At 46.8% G+C, this 23,283-nt stretch overlaps 1 protein-coding gene across 2 annotated transcripts; it reads right to left on the reverse strand.

Moving 5' to 3' along the window:
- Window positions 1–1,444: 1,444 nt before the first annotated feature.
- LOC132447274 (sodium- and chloride-dependent GABA transporter 2-like) lies at window positions 1,445–20,015 on the reverse strand. Of its 2 annotated transcripts, none has more exons than XM_060037834.1 (15): window positions 19,853–20,015; window positions 17,919–18,125; window positions 12,611–12,745; window positions 12,049–12,189; window positions 11,646–11,733; window positions 10,647–10,779; window positions 10,071–10,205; window positions 8,763–8,866; window positions 8,106–8,230; window positions 7,135–7,247; window positions 6,539–6,676; window positions 4,849–4,951; window positions 4,157–4,257; window positions 3,287–3,457; window positions 1,445–2,355 (listed from the first exon to the last, which is right to left on the reverse strand). In XM_060037834.1, the coding sequence occupies exons 1-15, from the start codon at window positions 19,857–19,859 to the stop codon at window positions 2,203–2,205; spliced, it is 1,854 nt and encodes a 617-aa protein (XP_059893817.1). In that variant the 5' UTR covers window positions 19,860–20,015; the 3' UTR covers window positions 1,445–2,202. The 2 variants fall into 2 exon arrangements, with proteins under 2 accessions (XP_059893817.1, XP_059893818.1); XM_060037835.1 differs by lacking the exon at window positions 19,853–20,015 and adding an exon at window positions 19,249–19,821.
- Between the last annotated feature and the right edge of the window lie 3,268 nt (window positions 20,016–23,283).

Here is a 23,283-nt window from a genome sequence, read left to right on the forward strand (position 1 = left end):
GGGATGTAGCCAGTAGGTGGCTATAATGTTTTTGTTTCATTCCGATTTGTGTGTGGTTGTTTGTCATGCAGAAGGTACGCCAGTCAAAATGAATTGCATTGGTGAAGATGCATGCAGAGTAAGGTGGTGCGTTCGTTTTTTTTTTGTTTTGTTTTGTCTTGTTGTTTTATTTATTTATTATTGCTTATGTTTATTTATTTATTTTTCCACAATGTCTTGTTTTTTTAAAAAATGTATGATGACTATATGCTCTGTAAGGTGACCTTGGGTGTCTTGAAAGGCGCCTCTAAATTAAATGTATTATTATTATTATTAAGTCTTGTTGGCAAAACTACCGACCAACATCCAACTTGTAAACAGAGGGCCACGTGAAACTGAATTTTTCGAGTTCTATTCCCCCCAAAATATAAATAATGAATCTATGCAACACAAATAAAGAGGTAGCTTAAAAGTATAATAATTGTCAGTAATATTTCATGCATTGTAGACCCCTTAGTCTAATCGAATAGTTTGACATACCTACAGCACAAATGACTCGTAAATTATGACGTCACATCAGGTTCAACGCCGCCATATTGTGAGTCAAGGGGAACGTGAAGTTACAGCACTTTGGTCGCCATCTCTTGAGAGTAGTATTCCTGCAATAGAGGGGCTACACTTTGAGAAACATCTTGATGCAATAAAACTTAAAAACTATAACATGTTTTAAAACTATAATAACTTGGATAGAAAGTAGCATTTCAATCTATAGAAAAAACGTTGGTCCTAAAGCTGCAGCTTCTTCTATTGCATGATGAAGCGTTTAAAAGTGCCACAGAGTTTGCATGGGAGCCGTGGCAAAACAACATATTGATTAGTAAATTAGATAAAATAATATATTTTACATTATGCCCATCACTATCATAAGACCTCTCTCACACACATATCCCTGCCTGACACTGAATGATACTGCAGGATACACAATATGCTTTCACCAACCAACCTGAGATGCAATTATCAAACCTATTTAAATGTGTAATGATTCAATCATTCAATCTAACCATGCACTACAATAATTGTTGTTAAGTTTGGCTTTCTTTTTACAAACGAAGTAGGGTTTGGCTGTCAATCAAATTAATTGGTTCTGGGATAGGTTAGGGTACCCCTTTTCAGTCTAAAGCGGTTTTGTTTGGTTGAAAATCCCTGTCAATTTTGACCCAACATCGGTTTTAGTCAATCGTCAATAAGTTACGATTTGCAAGTTGTAAAATGATAAATACAAATTCTCTGGGGTTTCTACAAGGCCCCAGTGTGTCCCTTACTTCTAAAACCTTGACGAATGTTACGACTGGTCAGATCACATTTTCTATACATCGGAGCACATCAATTGCAACACAATTTCCCCCTAATCTGAACCTTAATGATTAGCCTACTAACATTAAATTATTAGGATTAAGATAAGAGATTTTTAGGATAATATTGTTTATTCACAACAGGAAATATGATTTACAATACTTTGCGCAATCATACTATCTTAGAAAAAAAGCTTGTACATCATGTTAGTTTTTCATGTATTACAATAGTGTATAATAAAATATCGAGTGTATTTGTCCTTGACAGGCATATCAAGAATAGGCTACATAGTGGTTTGACATATTTTACAACAAATCCTCAAGTACAATACAATCTGTTGAACATGACAATATTTTTTACAGATTTACAGCATTCGTAAAATATGAACTGGTATCTCTCAATAAATCACTGCATGACATTTAGTCTTACTGTTACTATCCTTAGCTTTAACATCACAGTTAAACGAAATAATCAGTGACTTTTAAATCAAACACTTGCAATTCGGCTCTTCTTTCATGCTAGATTGACAACTATCGCGACAATGGGTAGTGTTGAAAAAAACGATAATAATGAAGTCACCTTGCCTGAGAAGTTAATATTGACACTTAAGTTTAGACGTTTACAGAGCAAAGTGTTTCTTTACATCACGTCCCTGCAGAGTTAACACAGGATTGAAGCGAGCCATGATGTCCTTATGAAGGTTTTCCGTCCGATAACTCCAATAACCCCTCCGAACCACAAACGAGGCCGCATGCTACCTCCTCCTCGACCGAACGTCCTCCGCGGTAGAGAGAGGGCACGCTGCGGACCACCGGTCAGACGGACCCCTCAGTCGTCCGGAGAGACGTCGCTGGTGGTGCGGGGGGGGGTCTAAATGGCGGTGTCGTCCTCCGCCACGGGGAGGTAGCCGCGATGGTTGACAGTGCCGCCCTCATCGTCGGGGGCGAAGATGGCGAGGAGGTCCTGCTGCTCGCGCTTTGTCTTGGGCAGGTCGTCCGCCGGAGTCACCAAGAACTGGATCCTCTGAGGGAGGAAGGAGAGACCAACACCGGGCCCGAGTTAACTGATGTATCTGACCGTTGGCCAAGAGTTTAATTGATATGTTCTTCGTTGGGTTTGTAACACCCTTTTTACCGAACAATGTTTTGAGCGTGTTGCCAGTTTGATACATTTTATGAAGTACTGTAGCTCTAATTTGTTTTATAGACATAGATCAGCTTTAACTTTGGAGCAAAGTTGGTTTTTTTTCCTCAGGTTCATCCATATAGTCTGTTTCGTCGTTGGCTGTATTCAATGTGGGTCGCTGTGGCGTGTGTGTTGAGGATGACTGGTCTAAGCAGCCTCACCTGGCCGGATTCAGACTAATTGGACCCTGGGGGCTGGGTCAGGCCGCACACCTGGGGTCGGTTGTGCAATCGATGCACAACAGGTTCAACAAGTGATCACCCAACCCCCTCGAGAATGCTTTGGATCAGCTGTTCTGTGTGTCATAGTGCTCGGATTCTACAATAAGCCGGTTATAGCAGCATTCAACTTTGCCTTGGAGTCGGAGGAGCCCAGTAAAGCCACCTAGGTGTGTGTTTGCCAAGGGAGTACTGCTAAAGCCATCATACTGAATCAGAATGAACATCTATGGGTCTATTGGAAATATTTTACAAATGTGACATAACTTTAAGATGAAGTACTTTGTTGTTTGGCCTGGACTCAGCTTCCCCCCCCCCCCCCCCCCCCCCTTCATACATTTCCCAGTTCCTTTATGATAGAGTCGTTAAGGAGGTTTGCATAAATGTCGATTTGTACAACACATGGTCTTCACTTTGTGCAGATCACCATGCAGACGTCCCTGAATTACGGAGCTTTCTGTGACTTTTGGTCGACAGACGGAACAGTGGCTGCGAGCACTACGGCTGTTCGGGGCAGTAGTACAAGTTGGCCTTTCCAGCCGAGTGTTTACCTCTCTCATTGTTCCCTTAGTGGTGCTGATCTTGTAGACCATCCAGAGTGGGATGCAGACGATGGAGGCGAGAGCCAGCAACCAGCCCAGGAAGTAGCCCCACCACGGGTACACATACACGTTGTTGTACCTCAGAGGGGTGTACTTGATGATGGAGAACAAAAAGGTGCCCTGGAAATGACAGAAGAACGCACTATTATATAACACTGAGAGAAGAGGAGGAGAAGGGATGGCACAGGGGGGGGGGGGAGGGGAAAGGAGAGAAGGGAGAAGAGGATAGAGGAAGCGAGAAGATATAGGAGGAGAGAGACGTGAAGGGTCGAAAACAGATGAAAGAGAACTGGGGAAGAAAGAGAGCAGTGGTGATGAGAGAAACCAGTGGAAAGGAGAGAAGAACATAGAGAGCAGAGGAAAGGTGAAAAGAACGGAGAGAAGAGCAGAGGAGAGGGAAGGAGAGGAGAGGAGAGGGGAGGGGAGGAGAGGTGATGCGAGAAACCAGTGGAAAGGAGAGAAGAGAGGAAAGGTGAAGAGAACGGAGAGAAGAGCAGAGGAGAGGGAAGGAGTGGGGAGGGGAGGAGAGGAGGGAAGGAGGCGAGCAGAAAAAAGGAGAGAAGAACGTAAAGGAGAGCAGAGGAAAAGAGAATTTAGAGGAGGACAGAGGAGTGGAGGAGAGTTGAGGAAAACTTAGAGGCGAGCAGACGGCAGCCGAGGTGAGGAGTTGAGAATAAAGAAGAGGAGAGGGGGGAGGAGTGCAGAGGAATATAGAAAAGAAGAAAAGAGAGGAGAGGAGAGGTGAAGAGAGGACAGAGAAGGAGAGAAGAGTTCTGGGGACAGGAGAGGGCAGGAGTCTGCTGGTTTGTTTATGCTCACGATGCAGGTGGCAGGGGTGAAGAACTTCCAGCAGTACTTGATGTAGGGGCCCGGCCTGTAGCCGATCATGTCCTCGATGTTGTCATAGAAACGGTCCGCACCTGCAACAACACAACCTCACAGCTGAGCGGTCATGACGACACAAAAACATCCGCTTCCCGCCTGTGTGTGTGTGTGTGTGTGTGTGTGTGTGTGTGTGTGTGTGTGTGTTTTGACTGAAATGACTACATTGTAACTAGTAAGGGGTAAATTCACTTAACCATGTGAGCAACGCATTTCTCTAGTGTTTAGTTTTGATTCAGTTTGGAGTTTCGTTTGGAGCTTAGATAGTTTAGTCTGAAGCCTAGTTATGAGTTAAGTTGGTACCAGTTTTCAACAAGTGTTCATAAATAAAACATTAATTAACCATGAATTATCATTAGTGAATGCAATAGTAAGCATTAACTAACAGTTAATGAAAAGTTAATTAATGATCTAGTAATCATGTAACAATGTTATCATGTAACAATGTTAACCGAGGTATTAATGTATAAATTATTGAATAGGATTATAGGGTTAACCCTAAATCTTGTCATTACCCACTAACCAAGGGCCTTACCCCTATCCTAAATTCTATATCATAATGCTTATGACTGCATTAACTAGCGGTTGAACCTAGCCTCATGGTTAAGCGTTGGTTATCTTGGCCTCACCATAGACCCAGGCGATGCAGACCGTCTCGAAGATGGCCATGAAGAGGAGACACATGCCGCTGGCAGCGTAGTAGTCGAAGAGCTGGAACACGTACATCCCCCCCTGGTGGACACACACGGGTAACGCAACATGTTACAACGTGTATTCTATGAGTCTAATTATAGTGGGAAAGTATTGTTTATTATAGAGAATTATGGAGGAATTTGACACAATCAGCACATAACACAGCACACAAGAAGACAAGACGAGGATCCCAGCATGAGCTTTGAATGTAAGACCGGTTCTAAGTGTTCCATTATGGCCCTTTGAAGCCCCGGTCCAGGGGGGGTGGGGGGACAGGGTAGAGCCCCCCTGCAGTGGGTCGCCTCTGACAGTCCAGCACAGCATGGACCTTTCTGAGCACATTCAAAATGTCCTTAAATGGGTTCTGTCCAACCCCAACGATCCGACCAGAACCAGGCGGCAGATTAAATGAAAGCCTTTTCAGTACAAAACAGACATCGTAACATTGACCCCAAAGCCTCTCATTCTGTGTTCAAAATATAACCGCTGCCCACCGTGCTTATAGTTTTCCACCATCCCAGTATCACTGTCCCTGTTCCCAGTATCCCTGTTCCCAGTATCAGGGCCATCCCAGTATCACTGTCCCTGATGCCAGAATGCAGTGTAGCAGAATGAAGTGTAGTAGTGTGTATTATAATGTGTAGTAGTGTGCCAGTGTCTATGAGAGTGTGTAGCAGTGTGTATTATAGTGTGTATTAGTGTGTCAGTGTCTATTAGAGTGTAGTATAATATGTAGCAGTGCGTTAGTATCCATTAGAGTGTGTGTTAGTGTCTTTAATAGTGTGTAGCAGTGTCTATTATAGTGTGTATTAGTGTGTCAGTGTCTATTAGAGTGTAGTATAATATGTAGCAGTGCGTTAGTATCCATTAGAGTGTGTGTTAGTGTCTTTAATAGTGTGTAGCAGTGTCTATTAGAGTGTGTAGTAGCGTGTCAGTGTCTATGAGAGTGTGTAGTAGCGTGTCAGTGTCTATGAGAGTGTGTAGTAGCGTGTCAGTGTCTATGAGAGTGTGTAGTAGTGTGCCAGTGTCTATGAGAGTGTGTAGCAGTGTGTATTATAGTGTGTATTAGTGTGTCAGTGTCTATTAGAGTGTAGTATAATATGTAGCAGTGCGTTAGTATCCATTAGAGTGTGTGTTAGTGTCTTTAATAGTGTGTAGCAGTGTCTATTAGAGTGTGTAGTAGCGTGTCAGTGTCTATGAGAGTGTGTAGCAGTGTGTCAGTGTCTATGAGAGTGTGTAGTAGCGTGTCAGTGTCTATGAGAGTGTGTAGTAGCGTGTCAGTGTCTATGAGAGTGTGTAGTAGCGTGTCAGTGTCTATGAGAGTGTGTAGCAGTGTGTATTATAGTGTGTATTAGTGTGTCAGTGTCTATTAGAGTGTAGTATAATATGTAGCAGTGCGTTAGTATCCATTAGAGTGTGTGTTAGTGTCTTTAATAGTGTGTAGCAGTGTCTATTAGAGTGTGTAGTAGCGTGTCAGTGTCTATGAGAGTGTGTAGTAGCGTGTCAGTGTCTATGAGAGTGTGTAGTAGCGTGTCAGTGTCTATGAGAGTGTGTAGTAGCGTGTCAGTGTCTATGAGAGTGTGTAGTAGCGTGTCAGTATCTATGAGAGTGTGTAGCAGTGTGTACCTCCGTGAGCATGATCAATCCGACCAGGAAGGAGACCGTGGCCACGGCCAACAGGAAGAGCTCTCGTCGGTTCTTCCTCCGGAACACGCTGGGGTACATGTCCACGATGGCCGTCACCAGGCTCTCCACGCACACAAACTGGTTCAAAACGGAAATTAAAGAGACATAAACATTACACACGCGTCAACGATGGCGGTCGCCAAACTCTCCCACAAACTACCCAGCGAGAAGAAGATACAACATATGATAAAACAGAAACTAGATAAAGAATAAAGATGTCAAGAATGTCTAGATGGACATCTGACACACAAAGAGAGAAGTAGCAATTAACACATCTAATAAACAACATTCAAATTAGAACCATTACTTTGAACTCCACTAGGGAGTGAGCAGGGAGGTGGGTGCCCAATTTTTCCTAAGGGGGGCACTCTATTTCCTGTCCCGTTATGGTCAACGGGAGTGTTCTTGCTCAAGGTTGTCTCCATGGTAATCAGGTGTGTGTGTGTGTGTGTGTGTGTGTGTGTGTGTGTGTGTGTGTGTGTGTGTGTGTGTGTGTGTGTGTGTGTGTGTGTGTATGTGTGTGTGTAGGCGCGTACCTGGCTGTCAAGGCCGAGGAAGACGATCATGATGAAGAAGAGGGAGGCCCAGACGGGAGAGAAGGGCATCATGGACACGGCTCGGGGGTACGCGATGAAGGCCAGACCGGGACCTGATCCCAGACCGCCGTTCATCCGTTCATAAAGGGGGTGAGGGGAACACGGGGAAAGCATGAATGCATCGTCGAGGAAGACCCCGGAAAACAGCGTGACTTTATCTCGTCTGGTTCTGATCAGACGAGTCGTTTGAGCTTAGCATCTTATCCCAGCTGTCTGTTGCATACAAGGAATGGGTTAACCTAACGATTGTCGGTGCTTGGTTCTTGGTTCTATGAAATCTTTACTGTACCGACAGCCATAAAATGTTGTTTCTATTTCTTCTGACAAATGTACTTATTGTAAGTCGCTTTGGATAAAAGTGTCTTCTAAATGCCCTGAATGTAAAATCTAAATGGAGATGTGAGCGACTTGAACCGTTCCGTCTGCCTCTCTCTGTTTTTGCCTAATGCGAGTAAGCTTTGTTTTCCTCCTGTGGTGTCTCGGTTTCGGGGCTAGGTTTGGCTCGCAGGGGGGTGAAGGTTCAACATTATGTCCTCGGTCCGAGCCTCAACGGTGGATGCTTTAAGCTGCTTCTCTAGCATGGGATTTTGGAAGCGAGGAAGTGATTCCTCGTGCCCATTGTCCCTCGCTTCCTCGCTTCCTAAATCACCAAATATTATTTTTGGGGGATCGCTCTCCCTCGCTTCCTTGCTTTCTAAATCTCCAAACACAAGAACGCAACCCATGTACAACGTACATCGTGCTCGTCAGCTCTTTCTACGACTGGACGGTTCGTCACGCTACTTCCTGCTTTAACGTTGCGTCTGTTCATACTACTTCCTGTCGGTTCACGCTACTTCCTGGTCTAACGTCGCATCAGTCCCAGCACAAGTCTCAGTCCATACTACTTCCTGTGATGACGGGGGACTCACCGGAGGCCGCCACCTCGGAGATGTCTACGTTCTGCTCGTAGGCCATGAAGCCCAGGATGGAGAAGATGGCGAAGCCGGCGATGAAGCTGGTCGCGCTGTTCAGGAAGCACAAGTACAGGCAGTCCCTGGAAACAGGAAGCACAGCACACATCAGAGTATGTCAAAGATTAGATGAGCCCTTAGATCACATGTGTCACATCTCGCCCTTTCTGTTGATTACTTCACTCCCTGTCCTTATGTTTCCCTGATTGTCCTCACTCACCTTAATTGGTTTTCACCAGTCCCTCGTTAACATTCCCCTCCAGTAGTGTACTTTGTCTGCTTTTTTCCCTTCCTCTGTGCCAGTTCGTCTTTGTTCTTTATATCAAACATCCAAGCATTTTCCTAGAGATATTTAACGGTTCCCGGTTTTCTGATTCCTTCCCGTTGACTCCCGTCTACGCCTTGGTCTTCTCCCTGCAGGATTGTTTGCCTGATCTCCAACTGATTTCACCTTGCACTGCTCTGAACCAATCAGAGCACAGCCAGCCTGTGCTCTGCCAGCCTGTACCTTTGCCTAGCCTGCTCCAACGTTAACAGATAAAGGGAGACAGTACCTTTACAATATTTTTGTCTTTTATCTTGAACAGTTAAGTTTTGTGCTGAAACTGGACGTACTTGTAGCAGTTGTTGTTGTACTTGTTGTAGCTTCCGAGAGCCGTCAGAGAACCCAGACAGATGGCGTAGGAGAAGAAGATCTGGGTACCAGCGTCCATCCACACCTACAAACACAGACATTACAAACACAGATACAAAACATTACCACACAAACACAATACATTACAAACACAATGAAAATTAGTCAACAAGAATTTTTTTTAACAACAGAACATCAATGACAACACATCACATGCCACTCATTTTAACGTGCGTCACTGATTGGCTGTGTGTTCGTTTGATGGCATCTCCATAAGGTGTTCATCTCTAACCCTGTTACTTTAAAGGTGTCGGTGTGGGTGTAACAGTAACAGGGTAACTGTTACACCTACCCCATCCCTGGGCTAGGTGAGGTGAGGTGTTATGGCATGCACGCGTTCTCTGATATTGAAGACAGTGAGATGTAGCGTGCATGTCTGTAACGCATTTCAGCTACAACACTGATTAACACTTGGGAAAGCTGTGTGTGTGTGTTTCATAACCTCCGTCATAACGCCTGTTGTAACCGCTTCCGCTAACAGAGTCTCGTGATGCTGTTCATCGTGGTATACTGACAGCGATTGGAATGTGCGGGTGGCTGGGTGCACTGAGCCACGGGACGGGCAGCCAGACATCCGCCTGGGTCCACGCTTCAATCACTTTGAAAGATTAACAGGAGTGTTTCATTTATCAACGCACAACCTTAATCCTGGAGAGGCCAGTACTTGTGTGCATGTGCCTGTGTGCGTGTGTGTGTGTGTGTGCGTGCGTGCGTGCGTGCGTGCGTGCGTGTGTGCGTGTGTGCGTGTGTGTGTGTGTGTGTGTGTGTGTGTGTGTGTGCGGCACGTTCCATGTGTGTGTGTGTGTGTGTGTGTGTGTGTGTGAGAGTGCGAGTGCGTGGTTGATGGCTGGTTAACGAGCCTCACCTGGCCCGAGTCAGCCTGATGAGTGGTTGGTTGAGGCTACACACCTGCGCTGCATTGATCAATCAATCAATGCAGCGCAGGTTCAACCGGCCCACCAATCAGGAGAGATTTGACACAACCTGCTCAGATTGGAACATTTTACTGTTACCGTTACTATGCCACCCACTCAGCAATAAACCGGTTTACTCAACATCAACCTGGTCGTCAGGGGAGCCCGGTAAACCCCCCCCTATAGGAGGCGTGTCGCTGGCAGGATGGCGACTGGTGTTGATATATACCCGTGGGGCCTGTGCGTTCCTTTGCGTGTGTGTGTGTGTGTGTGTCTTTGTGTATGAGTGTGTGTCTTTGTGCGTGTCGGGCGCACCTGGGGGTCTGCCAGCCGGCCCAGGTCCGGGTAGAGGTAGAACTTGATCCCGATGGCGGCGCCGGGCAGAGTCAGCCCGCGGATCAGCAACACGATCAGCATGATGTAGGGGAAGGTGGCGGTGAAGTACACTACCTGCGCACGCACACACGCAGGCACACACACAGGCACGCACACACACAAGTCAGACCTCGGATCAGCAACACGATCAACACGAGTCGGGGGTAAGGTGGGGGTGAAGTACACTACCTACACACACACACAAGCACACATACACACAGACACACACGCAGGAGCACACACAAACACGCAGACACAAATACGCACACACACACACACACACACACACACACACACACACATGCAGACACACACACACACACAGACACACACACACAGGCACACACACACAGACAATGAGATCATCACATCATGATGTGAGTGTGATGATGGGGAGTCTATTTTGAGTCACGTGGTGGTCAGATTCTGCTTTAGGGGCGGAGTCAGGACAGAGTCTGGGCGGGGCCTGGGGGGGGGTCTGGACGGGGTCTGGGCGGAGTCAGGGGGAATACCCACCTTCCCTGTGGACTTGACACCCTTCCAGATGCAGAAGTAGCACATGATCCAGGCGATGAAGAGGCAGAGGGCCAGGTCCCAGTTCAGAGAGCCCATCTGATCGATACCTGGGGAGATCCTCAGCACTCTGCGTCTGGAGGAAGGAGGGGGAGGAGGAGGTGTTAGAGGAGGAGGAGGAGGTGGAAGAGGAGGAGGAGGAGGAGGAGGAGGAGGAGGAGGTGGGAGAGGAGGAGGAGGTGGAGGAGGAGGAGGAGGAGGTGGGAGAGGAGGAGGAGGTGTTGGAGGAGGAGGAGGAGGAGGAGGAGGAGGTGTTGGAGGAGGAGGAGGAGGTGGGAGAGGAGGAGGAGGTGGAGGAGGAGGAGGAGGTGTTGGAGGAGGAGGAGGTGTTGGAGGAGGAGGAGGAGGAGGAGGAGGAGGAGGAGGTGTTGGAGGAGGAGGAGGAGGAGGAGGAGGAGGAGGAGGTGTTGGAGGAGGAGGAGGTGGAAGAGGAGGAGGAGGGAGAGGAGGAGGGGGAGGAGGAGGAGGTAGAGGTGGAGGAGGAGGAGGAGGAGGAGGAGGTAGAGGAGGAGGAGGAGGAGGAGGAGGAGGAGGTGTTGGAGGAGGAGGAGGAGGAGGAGGAGGTGGGAGAGGAGGAGGAGGTGGGAGAGGAGGAGGAGGTGTTGGAGGAGGAGGAGGAGGAGGAGGAGGAGGAGGAGGAGGAGGAGGTAGAGGTGGAGGAGGTAGAGGAGGAGGAGGAGGAGGTGTTGGAGGAGGAGGAGGTGGGAGAGGAGGAGGAGGAGGAGGAGGAGGAGGTGGGGAGGAGGAGGAGGAGGAGGAGGAGGAGGAGGTGGAAGAGGAGGAGGAGGTGTTGGAGGAGGAGGAGGTGGAAGAGGAGGAGGAGGAGGAGGAGGAGGAGGAGGAGGAGGAGGAGGGAAGAAGGAGGAGGAGGGAAGAAGGAGGAGGAGGAGGTGTTGGAGGAGGAGGAGGTGTAAGAGGAGGAGGTGTGGATGAATTACTCACTCCCAGAACTCGAGAACAGGCGAGGTGGCATTGGGGTCGACGGTGGTGTTGATGAGGTCGTTCCTTCTCTGGAACTCCACACAATTCACTGAGGAGCAGAGACACCTTCTTACTGCCTGTCTCCCTTTGACCCTACATGTCTGCCTGTTCCTCTGTTAGTAATTGTCAGATGCTTTGTTAACATCAGAATGTTTCTCTATACAACCTATTATTTCTTAGTGAGATGCTTAGTGTATGGTGGGTGTGTGTGTTTGTGTATGTGTGTGGTGCGCGAGTCTGTGTGGATGCTACGTATCGTTTCATCTATCTATCCACCTATCTCACTCCCCCGTTTGCCTATCTCTCTCCATCGTTGGTCCATCCGCCCATCTCTCCCTGCATCCCTCTGCGTTGCCATGGCTACCTGTGTTCCAGGTGTTGTTGCAGCTGGACCAGGCCAGGTCCCAGGAGAAGGAGTAGGACAGGTAGAATATGCCCCAGGCCAGCACGATGATGTAGTAGAAGTTCAGCAGGGCCACGATCACCTGGGTACCGTACCCCAGGCCTGACCACAGAGACGTTTAATGCTGTCGTTAATACTTTTAAGGAGAAATGTTCATTATTATACATTCACTACCAGTATTCTTTCATATTAACACGTTATCAATATTCAATATTATCATTAAGTAATCTGATCAATATTCATTATTATTCATTCACTACCAGTATTCATTCATATTAACACGATATAAATATTCAATGCATTAATATAAAGTTATTGATAGGTTAACAACATGTTTTGATCAAAGTCTTTTTCCTCTTCCCTGCCTCCTGGTTGCTAGTTCCTATCTTCTGTCTCTTACCTCCTATAACCTACTTCCTATCTCCTATTTTTGATTAGAGGGCTGTATCTTCCCTCCTATCTCCTCCCTCCTCCCCCCTCCCTCCTCCCTCCTCCCTCCTCCCTCCTAGCTCCTAGCTCCTACCTTCGAACAGCGGGCTGATCTTCCTCCAGCAGGTGATGCCCCCCTGGCTGGTGTACTGGCCCAGGGCGATCTCCAGGAAGAACACGGGAACGCCGCAGGTGAACAGGAAGATGAGGTATGGCACCAGAAAGGCCCCTGGAGCAAATAGAGGAGATAGGAGAGAGGAGAGAGGAGAGAGAGGGGAGGAGAGAGGAGAGAGGGGGGAGGAGAGAGGAGAGAGGGGGGAGGAGAGAGGAGAGAGGAGAGAGAGAGAGGGGGGAGGAGAGAGGGGGGAGGAGAGAGGAGAGAGGAGAGAGGAGAGAGGAGAGAGGAGAGAGGAGAGGAGAGAGGAGAGAGGAGAGAGAGAGAGGAGGGAGGAGAGAGGAGAGAGGGGGGAGGAGAGAGGAGAGAGGAGAGAGGGGGGAGGAGAGAGGAGAGAGGGGGGAGGAGAGAGGAGGGAGGGGTTAACTCTGTTCCCCTTTCGGACCGTATCGACAGTATTAGTATGTCACAGCTGTCGCAGTATGTCACATTTAACAGTCCATTCTCAGGGGGTGTTCACACAGGCAGTTTTTTTTTCAGGTGCGGGTGGATGTTTTACATTATATTCCTATGATACAGGGTGTTTTTGTAAAAACATCCTGGGTGCTTTTAAAAACACCGCTGCCAGCGGTTTTTTTTCACTGCTCTGGGTGGTTTTCAAGTTGGGATAAATTCAACTCGCCAAGAAAAAGCACCCGACGTCAGGCAGTTTTTTGACAGCTGACCAATGAACGAGAACCTACGTCACTAGGAAAAACGTTGGAAATTCAAGAATGGCGACCCAAACCAAGACGTCTTTCCCGACGGAGAAACTTGTTGTTCTTGTTAGTGAACATGTTGAGTTATATGACATGACCAACAAGTTATACCACAACATATATCACAAGGAGAGTATCTGGAGGACGATCGGTGGGATTTTGGGACATTATCAAACCGTAGCTCCTGAATACAACTATGAAACGCCCCGTACTGCTGCCGTCCCCGGTTTATGTCATGCACCCACAAACGGGAGGGTTCATCGTTATCCTCGTCGTTGTCATCTAACGCCAAAACAAGGGCTAATTTTCTCATCCTCGACATTGTAACCGACACACTAAATTCCCGTAAGACCACTCTCTCCCACCAGTCTTGGCTGCGGACTCGCATCCAACTTCCTCTTGTTTGCGGCGGCGCTTAGGGTAAATATAAAGATCTGACGAGAAATTGACGTTGCTGCGCTGTCCTCCTCCTTCTTAATTGAAGGAGCAGGCAGAGAAAAGCTCTCTCCTGCTGTGCTTTCATTAAAATCAAATTTAAAATCCCCGATAGTGATAAGACATCCATTATGTCGCCGCCGGTCCAGAGACGTGTCAGGTGTGCGCGAGAGACATAACGGACACTTTTGTTACTGCCATGTATACAGTTCATTCGGAACACATTTTAGGAACAGATCTATGCCGCATAGAAATCTATGCGGCATAGATCTGCCATGTAAACGCGGCTACTGTAGCGTAGTCAAACCACTTTGATACGGTAACCGATTGGCAACGTTGGCTCTAGAACATTCTGCTCTAGAATGAACTTGACAAAACCACCCTGTCAGTTTTTTAGTTGGTAAAAAACCGCCCGGGTCAGGTGTTTTTTAATATAAAAAAACTGCCTGTGTGAACACGCCCTCAGCGTTCTTTTTTTGCAATTAGATTGCAATTACCATTCGCCTGTTATCGTTATTTGTCTGATCTTGGTCCGTATTGTACACAGCTGGTCCGTTCATAATAACAGTTACAGTTTGTCTTGTATCGCAGTTAGTCTATTTTTGTCCCTGCCACAGTCTGTCCTTTATCACAGCTGCAGTCTGTCCTTCATCACAGCTACAGTCTGTCCTTTATCACAGCTACAGTCTGTCCTTTATCACAGCTACAGTCTGTCCTTTATCACAGCTGCAGTCTGTCCTTTATCACAGCTACAGTCTGTCCTGTATCACAGCTACAGCCTGTCCTGTATCACAGCTACAGTCTGTCCTTCATCACAGCTACAGTCTGTCCTTCATCACAGCTACAGTCTGTCCTTCATCAGAGCTACAGTCTCACCTTTATCACAGCTACAGTCTGTCCTTCATCACAGCTACAGTCTGTCCTTTATCACAGCTACAGTCTGTCCTGTATCACAGCTACAGTCTGTCCTGTATCACAGCTACAGTCTGTCCTTTATCACAGCTACAGTCTGTCCTTTATCACAGCTACAGTCTGTCCTTCATCACAGCTACAGTCTGTCCTTCATCACAGCTACAGTCTGTCCTTCATCACAGCTACAGTCTGTCCTTCATCACAGCTACAGTCTGTCCTTCATCACAGCTACAGCCTGTCCTTCGTCCCAGTTGCAGCCTATCCTTTGTCCCAGTGCGTCTCAAAGCCTCGTCTGACTGATAGCTTCCTAAACCACTGGACGCGACACACATGGTTCTGCACATGTCCTCGCATGTGGGCTGTTTATGTTGTGGGTTGTTGCAAGGAATGGAAAACAGAGAGGTCGGAGGTGGCCGTCAAACATTCAGGATGAATCCATGATCAAAGATCAACCGAGCGGTGGGCCTCTTCAGTCAAGGAGGGGGGGGGGGGGGGGGGGGGGGAGTTGGAACCTTGACGAGATGTTGGAACCTTTCGAAATTTGTGTCTGTCACTAACGGACTTAACCGGGAATTCAGCGCACAGACAAATGCACCGTCCTTTTCAGCATAAAATACCACTATTCACTATGTGTGAATCGTTTATTATATCATGCATTCTTTTCACAAGGTTAGGTTCGTACAAAGGGCCAAGACATCCTTATTTCCGACCTGCTCCTTATTGAGGTGTGTCTGAATTCATTGAACCGTCTGTTAAGTAACGTTTTACATTATTACAAACACAGATCATTAGAGAGGAGCTGTGTTCTTCATGCGACTAACATCTTCTCAAATCTCTCTGATTGATTGAGCTTCAATTAGGTTTCAATGGAGTTAACTAATAAGACCAAACAAGACTAGTATAGTATAGTACTAGTATAGTATGATCATAATATTGCCTATATGCTATATGAATGTTAATAATTGTTGAGTCCTTAAAGGGTGACTCTCTCCAGGTGGCTGTGTAAACTCAGAGCCACAGAGATCCCCTCCTAATAGTTAACTGAGAGGTCATGAGGAAGCTTCTCAACTGCTGATTGACTCCAGACTGCATGGAGCTGAACAGAGGAGGATGGCCCCACCTCTGCTGGGTGTAGGTTAGCTGGGCAGGGTGGTCTCGTGTCCTCCCGTATCACTAACCTATAGTTTACTATTGATTATACCTGTGCACACATGCCTGTGTATACATCTCCTTGTCCGAGAGCCATAAGGCTTTCGATGTGAACGTTGATCTCTAACGAAGCTCTCCTATTGGGCGGTCAACAGCACTGGAACCTCTGTAAGGCTGTGTTCAGGGCTCCTTCTGCTAGAGAAGAGACTTAATGTATGCTTCAAATAATCCTGTATTCTCCAAGACATAAGTGTTGTACTTTCCACCACAAACTTATGCTATGACCCCTGAAAGACCTCCATAAGGATCTTACCTTATCTTACCTCCTCTTCCACCTCTGCTCCTCAGATGATATGGATACTGTGTGTTTAAATGATTTAATCTGAGCCAAAGATAGTTTTCGGTCACAGTGTTGATAGCCAATAAGGTTTTCTGAATCTTAGTAAAGTTGAATGCCCGGTGCATCAACACGTGAAGACATGTTCTAGAAATACACATGGAGCCTGTTTTAGATCTGTGATTAGAGCCTGTTCTCAAATCAAAACAAGAGCATGTTCTAGACTCAAAACTAGAGCCTGTTCTAGCACTACACATACAGAATAGCATGTTCTGGAACTACACAAAGTGCCTGTTCTGGAACTATGACTAGAGCCTTTTCTGGAACAAAAAATGGAGCCTGTTCTAGAACTACAAATATAGCCTAATCTAGAACTAGTCTACCACTATACCCTGTGGTAGGACTACAACCAGAGCCTTATGTAGAACTACAGTTAGAGTCCATCTTTATAGAGATAGGGCCTTCACCGTTGCCCGTCGGACGAGTCTTGGTTCAGAGTCCGCTCCTCTCCACGGGACCAGCTGTTTCCGGGCCGCGATGAACCAGCAACAACAGCTGTCTGATCCCCCTTGACCCTGTGACCCCTGACCTCGGCCACCCCGTAGAGGCTCAAGAGGGGGGTAGGGCAGCTACACAAGCACGGCCGCACACAACGTCTCAGAAAAAAGACTATGGATTAAACACTCGGGACAGGAAACAAAGTGATGGAGCGCAGGGAACCACTATTGACTCCCCAGTCATTCAGCAGACGCTTTCAGTCTGACTCAATGGTAAATGGTCTGCATTTATACCGCGCTTTTCTAACCAGTGGCCACTCAAAAAGCACTTTACAATATCGCATGCACAACATTCACCCGTTCACGCACACATTCACACACCGACGGCGGTGTCGACCGCGCAGGGCGACAGCCAGCTCGTCGGTCGGCAGTCAGGGTGAGGTGTCTTGCTCACTCGGAGGAGACGGGGGTCGAACTAGCAACCTTGCGATTGATTCAGATGAGATCTAACGCCCTGAGCACCAGGCCGTCCTGGATGGGTGCGTGTTCACCCATGAAAGAAAGTCACTCCAACAACAGAGTGTCAGGGGGGGGAGCTGAACGCTCGGATCCCCCTTCTGGGTTCCTTCTCAAGGTCTGTTCCCCTGGGGAGCTGGGGGCGTCTCTCCCTTTGTCCTTTAGAGTGCTTTTGTGGGGGGGGGGGGGGCATTATGTGGTTCCTGCAAGGCCCCTTTCAGACTTCAACCACGATGAACGGACGCTCTAATCCAAAGCCTGTTCTTGAACTACACATATAGACTGTTCTGCAACTACAAATAGAGCCTGTTCTAGAGCCACATAGTGCCTGTACTAGAACTATTACTAGAGCATGTTTCAGAACTATGACTAGAGCCTGTTCTAGAATCCAAACCAGAGCCTCTTCTAGAGCTACACATGGAGCCCGTTCTAGAACTTCAACTCAAGCCAGTTCTGTGACTGAAAATGTAGCCTATTCTAGAACTAAAATGAAACCCTGTTCTAGGACTACAACCAGAGCCTTATCCAGAACTACAGTATAGAGTCCATCTTTATAGAGATGGGACCTTCACCGCTACCCGTCTCGGTCAGACGAGTCGTGGCTCAGTCCGCTCCTCGTCCCCGGGCCGGTTGTCTCCAGCGTCGATGGACCTGGAGGTCTGGGGGGGTGTGGGGGGGCTCACCTCCGCCGTTCTTGTAGCAGAGGTAGGGGAAGCGCCACATGTTGCCCAGGCCGATGATGGAGCCCGCCACCGACAGGACGAACTCGATCTTGTTGCCCCACTGGCCCCGCTCCTCCATCTTCTCCTCGCCCTTGTCCTTCATCTTGTCCCGCGCCCGCAGACCGCCGGCCCCGGGGCCCATGGACAGCGCCGCGCTACTGGCGTCACCTGGGGGAGGCACACACGTTACACACTGTCCCAGTAACACACACACCATACAAACAAACAATAATACACACACGTTACAGACTGTACGAATAACGCACACACCATACAAACAAACAATAATACACACACGTTACACACTGTCCCAGTAACACACACACCATACAAACAAACAATAATACACACACGTTACACACTGTACGAATAACACACACGCCATACAAACGTTACAGACTGAACAAATATAAACACACTACACATTACAGAGTGTAGAAATACAAACAATAACGCACGCACGCACGCACACACACACACACACACACACACACACACACACACACACACACACACACACACACACACACACACACACACACACATTACAGACCCTCAAATATAAACAATAACACACACGCCATACAAACGTTACAGACTGAACAAATATAAACACACTACACATTACAGAGTGTAGAAATACAAACAATAACGCACGCACGCACACACACACACACACACACACACACACACACACACACACACACACACACACACACACATTACAGACCCTCAAATATAAACAATAACACACATGTACACCTTACAGACCATACAAATATAAACAATTGCACACACACACACACACACACACACACACACACACACACACACACACACACATCATACAATTATAAAGAAACACACACAAACAAAAGCACACACACACATATATTAGACTGTACAAATACAGACAATAACACACACGCCACACAAATATTAAAACACACGTACACACATTACAGACTGTACAAATACAGACAATAACACACCCAAACAAATTACAGACTGTACAAATATAAACAAACCACACACACACACACCATAAAAATATAAACACACAGATACACATTACATACTATACAAATATAAACAAAACACACACACACATTTTATACCATACAAATATAAACAACACACACATACACACACATTATATACCATATAAATATAAAAAACAAACACAAACACATTACATACCATACAAATATAAACAACACACACATAATATACCATACAAATATTAACCCAGACAGACACACACACAGAAAGAAGCGACAGCAGAACACACATCACCGAGCTACTCTCCAGCACGACGTAAGGTTCGACTCTGGGCTCCGATTGGCTCGATGGACGTCATGTTTACATAAAGCAGAAACACTCTGACACACACAGGTCCAACGTATAACCGGAACAATCCCTAACTCATGCTGTACCAAGGCAATCTGTTGAAGGCTTGTTTCAATATAAAACAATCTAAAACAACAAATTATAATAAATATATGAATTAAGTTATGGCATCAGATATATCATGATACGAAACGGTAATGCTCTAACGAATGCTGCATCATGTTGTTCAAGGGGTTGTTTTATCAATATAAAATAATTGAACATAATGTAATAAATAATATAATATATTCATCAAATAATAGTATAAACTATATCATGGCACGAAAAGGTATCGCTAAATACATTCTTGGTTTAAGCGTGTTTGCAACATGTTACTCAGTTGTTATAAATAAATATTCAAAAGCAGTTCAAATCAAGTTCAAAGATTTGCATAATATGTAAAAAAAAACATACTATACAATATAATGAATGCAATCCTGCACCTTTCATTATTCTTTTATTTTCTTAATGTAAATGAACAGCAGCAGCCAAAGGCAGCGACTCACCATTCATCGTGGATTCTCTCTCTCTCTCTCTCTCTCTCTCTCTCTCTCTCTCTCTCTCAGATGTCTGTGGTCTTCTGCCTCAGCATATTGATTGCTGATCTGGAGGTTTTAGTATTTAACCGGACCACGGCGGGAGGGGGAGGGGCTTCATAGCACTTACTCTGACCCCCTGCTGTCAATCCCCCACCCCCCCCCTCCACCCTCCCCCCGGCCTTCCCCGTTTAGATCAAAGTCTCTTTCTCTGCCCTATACCAGGAGGAACAAGGGACACGGCTAGAAATAGGATGTATAGAACCCCCACATCCACCAAGACATCGTGGAAGGGACCATCAGCACCACTTTACTCCTCTGAGCATAACATGCATACAAAGTCTCAGCTCTGAAGTGTGGATGGGATTTTATCAGTGGCTTCTGCCCCCCCCCCCCCCCCCCTGGAATCAATAGGATTTTGACGAACTCCCACTCGATCTTCAAATCAAGTCAATCACCACCGCTCACCTCTCAACTCAAAACAATGATGCAGATAAAATAGCACTTTATTGACCGCAGATGTTAAAAGTTGATGTTTGAAAGCCTAAAGCCATCTCTCTTCAGTCTGCTGAGGTACGCTTCGGTCCCTGTGGGTCCTATCTGGTTCTTTATGAACCAGGAAGGCCAACAGGCAAGGCAAACTGCAGAGTGAAGACACAGGGCTGTTGTGGTGTTTATGGAATCGGACATGGTCTTTATTTAACTAGTGGCCATCTTTGGGGTATCTTGGTAATTATGCACTTGGACTTGGGAATAAAGCCCATATCCTGTGTTCTTAAACAGGTCCAAACTTTCAAATAACCTACAATCCTTCATGGAAAGGAGAATGAAGACCGACCGGGAAGTTGGTTACGATAGAGAGAGGGAATGCCACACTGGGAATCAAACCTGCGGCCACTAAAAGATGTATCACCTAGATCAGGGGTCTAAAACTCAACTTACCTGGGGGCCGCCGGAGGTAGAGTCTGGGTCAGGCTGGGCCGCATCAAATATTCCACAGAAAAAAGGAGCACAACTGACCCAATCTAAGTTAATGATCGGGCTATAATTAGATAACGTTGGCTATGTTATCGCTGACAACAGGGGACATTTCATAGTGGTTGGTGGAAACCGGGACATTTTAGCGTCCTTTGGCTTTTGTCGGGACTCAGGACAAGCAACTCAAAATTGGGACTGTCCCGGCAAAACAGGGACATCTGGTCACCCTATCACAAGTGATAAAAAAGCGTGGCAAGCCACTCACCAAAAAGGTGCGTTTGACGACAACGCGCGGGCCGCACTAACACTAAACTTAGATGTCAAGTAGGGGGCCACAAAATATCACCCCGGGGCCTCAATTAGACCCCCCGGGCCGCGAGTTTGAGACCCCTGGCCTAGATGGTTAATGCACTGCTGAGCTACTGTGGTGTGTGTGTGTGTGTGTGTGTGTGTGTGTGTGTGTGTGTGTGTGTGTATTTGTGTGTGTGTGTGTGTGTGTGCATGTGTGTGTGTGTGTGTGTGTGTGTGTGTGCGCAAACATGCACGAGCTTGTGTCTGTACTCTGTACACGTTTGTGTGTGCGTGTGCGCTTGTGTGTGCGTGCAACCGTGTGTGTGCACGTGTGCGTGTTTGAGCGTGCGGCATCTGTGTACTTTTGTGTGTGTGTGTGCGCATGTGTGTGTGTGTGTGTGCACGCATGTGTGTGCACGTGTGAGTGCACATGTGTTTGTTTGTGTGTGTCTAAGATCATCCTGTATCCCTTTGTCTAATATTTGTATCTCCTGCCATCCCTGATCTGCACCACTTAGTTGGAATCCTGGTATTCCTAATAAACTCCTCCCACCGCCATCCGCCGGAATCCTGCCCTCATAACACACCTGAACACGAAACAACATGTTCTCATCACACAACAGGAAGAATAATGACAATGAGTGAAGGATTACGACAGCGGTTAGCGGGTGTTAATGATACAGTACGCTCGGTAAAATCACAGTCATCCTCTCACCACCTTGTGTCTCACTTCATCAGCAAACTCCCACAGTGCACTGTGGCCTGCGTCGGTTGGGGTCGGTTTGAAGCGGTTTGGACTCCGTAACAGTCGAGGATCCTCCCGGCAGAGGGCGGGGGGGGATAGATGAGCTGACAGCTACATAATAACATGTCACATGATGGGATTATGAGATGGTTGGTATTCAGGTGAACTATTCAAAAGCAATTATCACGCCGAACACAAAGTTAGGTTAAATTAGTTATATTCTGTCTTCCTAACCTGATCTAGTGTTTTCTAACCTTTTGGGTCGTGACCCCTTTCCTTCCTGTCGTGTTCGGGTCAAATCTGACCAATTTCCATTTTGATCAATCAAAAATATTGCGTTTTACATTTATTTGTCTCGAGGGCTTATGATATCCTCCACACTAGGCATTTGAACATATACAATTGCTGATCACTACTTTCATTGAATTTTGAGTTTTTTTGTCAACTTTGTAAAACCTGTGGTGTTCCCGGTCAAAAATGACCGCCAGAGGAAATGAATGGGTGACCCTAGATTGTGTTCATCCACCACCACATGCACACGCACACACATACACACACACACACGCACGCACGCACACACACTCCACCCCACGTGAACCCCTTTCAGAACAATTAGGTGTCCTCTATGCCGTGCTTATGTGCCTATCCTCCTAGGTGAACCACACCTTCCAGACTAAACGTAAAACACCTGTTCCACATTTCAAAGTGACCAATTAGGTGTTTGTTATGGGAACCCGGCTCTTTCCCGGGCTTATGTGCCCATCCTTCTCACAGATCCCCTATATATAGCTTGCTTGTGCACTGCTCATATTTTAATCTGAACACAATGAGTCGGCGCCCGATCAGACGATTTTCTGTCAGAGGCTCTGGACCTTTTTTTTTAAAACTGATGAAGAGGCCCCTGAGGAAGAGGCACCTGGGGAAGAGGCACCTGGGGAAGAGGCCCCTGAGGAAGAGGCACCTGGGGAGGGGGCAGAAACGGAAGAGATGCGAGCTCTGTGCCCCTAGAGACAATAAGACAAGTCTTACATGTTTCAAATGTGATGCCTACGTTTGCAAGGCACACTGCGACCTGATTGCATGCCACTCCTGTGCGCACACACACACACACACACACACACACACACACACACACACACACACACACACACACACACACACACACACACACACACACACACACACACACACACACACACACACGATGTGTGCATGTTGCTCTTCTGATGTTCTGTGAATTTGGTCTCTGTTTAGATTTTTCTGTCTTTCTTTTTTAATGTTTTACAATGAATGGTAATTTTGGAATACAACTTTCAATTTCTGTGTCTATTCACTGCAGTTATTCATGTAAACCAGTAGTCTTTGTTTACAGGTTAAAAGGGAGTTA

The sequence above is a fragment of the Gadus macrocephalus genome, chromosome 19 (assembly GCF_031168955.1).
Source record: "Gadus macrocephalus chromosome 19, ASM3116895v1".
Classification (NCBI taxonomy): Eukaryota; Metazoa; Chordata; class Actinopteri; order Gadiformes; family Gadidae; genus Gadus; species Gadus macrocephalus.

What these genes read in the sequence shown, in the direction of transcription:
- LOC132447274 (XM_060037834.1), bottom strand. An exon ending in GCCGGCTGGCAGACCCCCAG is followed by an intron (nt 8,867 to 10,070) that starts GTGCGCCCGACA and finishes CTGTGTTTGTAG; the next exon opens with GTGTGGATGGACGCTGGTAC. An exon ending in GATTGATCATGCTCACGGAG is followed by an intron (nt 4,952 to 6,538) that starts GTACACACTGCT and finishes TGTGTCCACCAG; the next exon opens with GGGGGGATGTACGTGTTCCA.